The sequence below is a fragment of the Gekko japonicus genome, unplaced genomic scaffold (genome assembly GCF_001447785.1).
Source record: "Gekko japonicus isolate JY-2015 unplaced genomic scaffold, Gekko_japonicus_V1.1 scaffold2043, whole genome shotgun sequence".
Classification (NCBI taxonomy): domain Eukaryota; kingdom Metazoa; phylum Chordata; class Lepidosauria; order Squamata; family Gekkonidae; genus Gekko; species Gekko japonicus.
In genome coordinates this window covers 332,789-336,410 of record NW_015166480.1, presented here as the reverse complement: position 1 = coordinate 336,410, position 3,622 = coordinate 332,789, and the positions used below count along the sequence as shown (strand labels likewise).

Sequence of the window (3,622 nt, the reverse complement as noted above, 5' to 3'; positions counted from 1 at the left end):
GATGGTTCGTGTTTGGTCTGTGGGTGCACCACAAACCAAACCCCATTTTTTCCCAGTTCAGGCCCATCCCTACTTAACACACACACACATATTACTCCAAATCTTAGTTTCTAAGAACAGTATCAGACCATCTATGCTAGCATCCTGTTCTCCATAGCTACCACCTGATACCCTCAATAGGCCTAAAGGCAGTCAAGGGAAACCTCCAGCAACTTGATTCAGAAAATCACTGTCTCTAAATACAGAACTCTCATTTAGTCATCATGGCTATTAACAGGTCTATCATCCATGACTTTGTCTAATTCCCTTTTAAAGCCATCTAAACTAGTGGCCATTACTGCATGTTATGATAATGAATTCCATAAGTCAGGTTAAGACTGTCCTGCATTTAGTACACATGAACTTGTTCAGGTGCTATTAGAACATTTTGTATGCTGTGCGTAATTTTATGAATGATAACATCATCTTTTCTTTTAGCCTTTTGTTTTGGGAAACATACTTCAATCCCTTGACCTTTTTGACTGGTCTTTTCTCCCAATTCTATAATATCTTTTTTGAGATGCAATTACCTGCTGTACTACACATATCCTAAATATGGCCACATAAAACTGCATACAGTATTCTGTAAAGATAAAATACGTTCTTTAAGTAGAAAACCAAATCCTGCAATTATCTATAAAATAAACACCGATGCATACTGTATTTTATACACAGAACCTGATTTGCTAAAGAATATGAATTACTTCTGCGCAAAATTCATGGGTTCCTGATTTTTGTTGCTATAGAGCCCATTTCTCAAATTCATGTATCTTTACAACACAAAATAAATTTTAAAGTAGAAATCCCCATGTTAATCTTAATTCCTATTTTAAGGACATTATAGAAATGATGGGGCTATGGTAGCTTTCCTGAAAAGTATGCATACCTTGTTTACTGCTCACACATATGACCAAATCAGAGCCATCAAAAAGCACACTTCCTATTACAGATAATTCAAAATCTGCCCAGAACAACCGTCGACTGAAATGATCGACTACAAGACCTGTAAAAATAAAATATTTTTCAAGATATTTATTAAGAAACATTTTCTGAAAAAAGCATATGTGCACTCCTCCAAAAGCCACAACCAAGCAATGAGTTGTCAGAGCTGTTTGTAAGGTTGATTCATTTTGGCTTTTGAACAACAGTGTGGACACTTTACTGTGTGGATTCTCTTATTTGCTAATACAGTCTCTGATATATCATAAAGTTAATAGAGGACCCAAACGAAATGACCACTTTTTTGTAGGATAAAATTATAAGCCTATTTCCTATTTATAATGTCCCAGAAAACCAACATGAATCAGCAAATTCCAAGCTATTTCCAGGATGGCATTCATATTATTCATAGCATATTAGGCCACAACCCTGACAACAAGCTCATTAGCATTTTAGGTCACACCCAATGCCTTCCCTTGGCTTTCCTAGGCAAGTTGGCCCTTGGAGAGGCCAGGGAAGGCAGGGGGAGGCATTTAAATACCTCCCCGATTCAGCGCCCCACTTGGCTGCCTGCCTTTGAGTCGCTGAGGGGGGTCACTCTCCAGGCCTTCCCTCTGTAGCCATGCATGCAGAAGTTTTGGCTGTAGTGGCCGTGGCCAACTCTGAAGCCAGCCGGAACTCCATTCTTGTGCATTCCTGTCCAAAAATAGTCCTGCTGCTGTCCATCCTTTCCTCAAATCCCACCCTCTCCAGGCTTCATCTCCACCATACCACTGGTTGGCAGCCCTATCTCCTTCCCATCCAACAGGCAACCTACCTTTCTCTGCCCTTCTGTCTTAAGTTTTCCCTCCCCCACTAGCAACCTCCACTTAGAAAAACTGTGGCCCAGTTGTGTGGTGCTGTCCACTGGGCCAGGCCCACTTGCATGGTGGAGAACCATCAAGAGCTTTTGGGGTGGGATCTTACATTTTACATATTTCTCTTCTCCTTTTTATCTGCACAACAATCCTATGAGGTAGGTTAGGCTAAAAGTATGTGACTAGTCCCAAAAATTTCTAGCCTACATTTCACCCATTCTACGACATTTCAGCACAGTATGTTGATAAATGGGGTATCTGTGTGGTGACTACATTTGTTTAAATTTCCTTTTTCCAACTTTCATTAGCACCCAACTGGTAAACATGTGGAAATATTTGCTGATGTTTACCCAGTACCATTTCTTTGGAAAGCCGATATTTTAATAAAAATGTATTAAAACATTTAGGATGAGTAAAGTACTGCTAATTCACATAGCCAGAAAAACAAAATAAATGCACTGTACTTCACTAGTCTGCAGGCAATGACACTACAGTTATATCTGGCAGCCCATAATTTAGTAAGGAATGCTTAAATGATTAGATTATTGCAGTCAGGTTAAGAGCTGTAGATGGTAAAACATATGAACCATAAAATGATTTAATTTTTGTTGCTGCTGAAATAATGTCATTTTATAAGAACAAAGGAAAGATTTTTCTTTCTGTTGAAGTTATGTGCAAATTTTAAAAAAATCAAATACTGCAAATTATATACAGCTACAAAAATATTCTTCAGAAAGAACACAATTGATCAGGTACTGGGGGGGAAGCAGCTTTTGTTCTGCAGCTGTGAAAATATATTCATGGTCCTTTTGGATGAAAATTGCCAAATGACTTTGTAATCCGGAAAACTTAGTTTACTCTACTATTTTGGACCTCTCCTCACACATGTATATGGTTGTTGGACTTTTGTTATAATACAACATTGAATTTTGTAAATTTTGTAATTTTGATTCTTAGGGCATATACACAGCTTTCTTTGTTTCTTTCTTTGGCATCAGTATGCTGATGACACCCAGCTCTATCTGTTAATGGATGGCCATCCGTCTTCCATTCCTAACAACTTGGCTGAGGCTTTGGATGCTGTGGCTGGATGGTTGCGGCAGAGTCAGTTGAAGTTAAATCCATTGAAGATGGAGGTCCTGTACCTGGGTCGAGGGGGGTTGGATGTAGGCGCCAGGCTCCTCACACTGGAAGGAGTACTTTTGGTACCAGCTCAGATAGTGAAGAGTCTGGGAGTGACACTGGATGCCTCTTTCCACGGAGGCCCAGGTTGCTGCAGTTGCCAGATCCATCTTAGGCAGATCAGGCTACTGAAGCCCTATCTTTTCCCCCAAGACCTAGCCACAGTGACCCATGCAATGGTCACTTCCAGATTTTATTACTGCAACTCGGTCTATGTAGGCTTACCCTTGAGCATCTTGAAGCTGATCCAAAAATTATAACTGGTACAGAATGCAGTGGTGCGCCTGCTGACGTCAACGCCTGTGTGGGCTTACGTTAGGCAAGTGCTCCGCCAACTGCATTGGTTGCCAGTTGAGTACTGGATTCGCTTCAAGGTGCTGGTTTTGACCTTTAAAGACCTTTAACAGTCTGGGACCAACATATCTAAGAGACCACCTCTTCCCATATACACCTCGAAGAGCATTACACTCTGAGAGTCAACATCTCCTGGTGATCCCTGGCCCAAAGGACGTCTGCCTAGCCTCGACCAGGGCCAGGGCTTTTTCTGCCCTGGCCCCCACCTGGTGGAACATGCTCCCTACTGAGACCAGGGCCCTGCGGGATCT

At 41.2% G+C, this 3,622-nt stretch overlaps 1 protein-coding gene across 1 annotated transcript in view; it reads right to left on the bottom strand.

Moving 5' to 3' along the window:
- Positions 1–569: 569 nt before the first annotated feature.
- LRP1B (LDL receptor related protein 1B) overlaps positions 570–3,622 on the bottom strand; it is a gene marked incomplete at both ends in the record, with an annotated part of 332,345 nt that continues 329,292 nt past the window's right edge. The window contains 2 exons of the mRNA XM_015412125.1: positions 570–622; positions 926–1,042. Coding sequence (XP_015267611.1) covers positions 570–622; positions 926–1,042 — 170 coding nt within the window. The remainder of the gene's footprint in view (positions 623–925; positions 1,043–3,622) is intronic.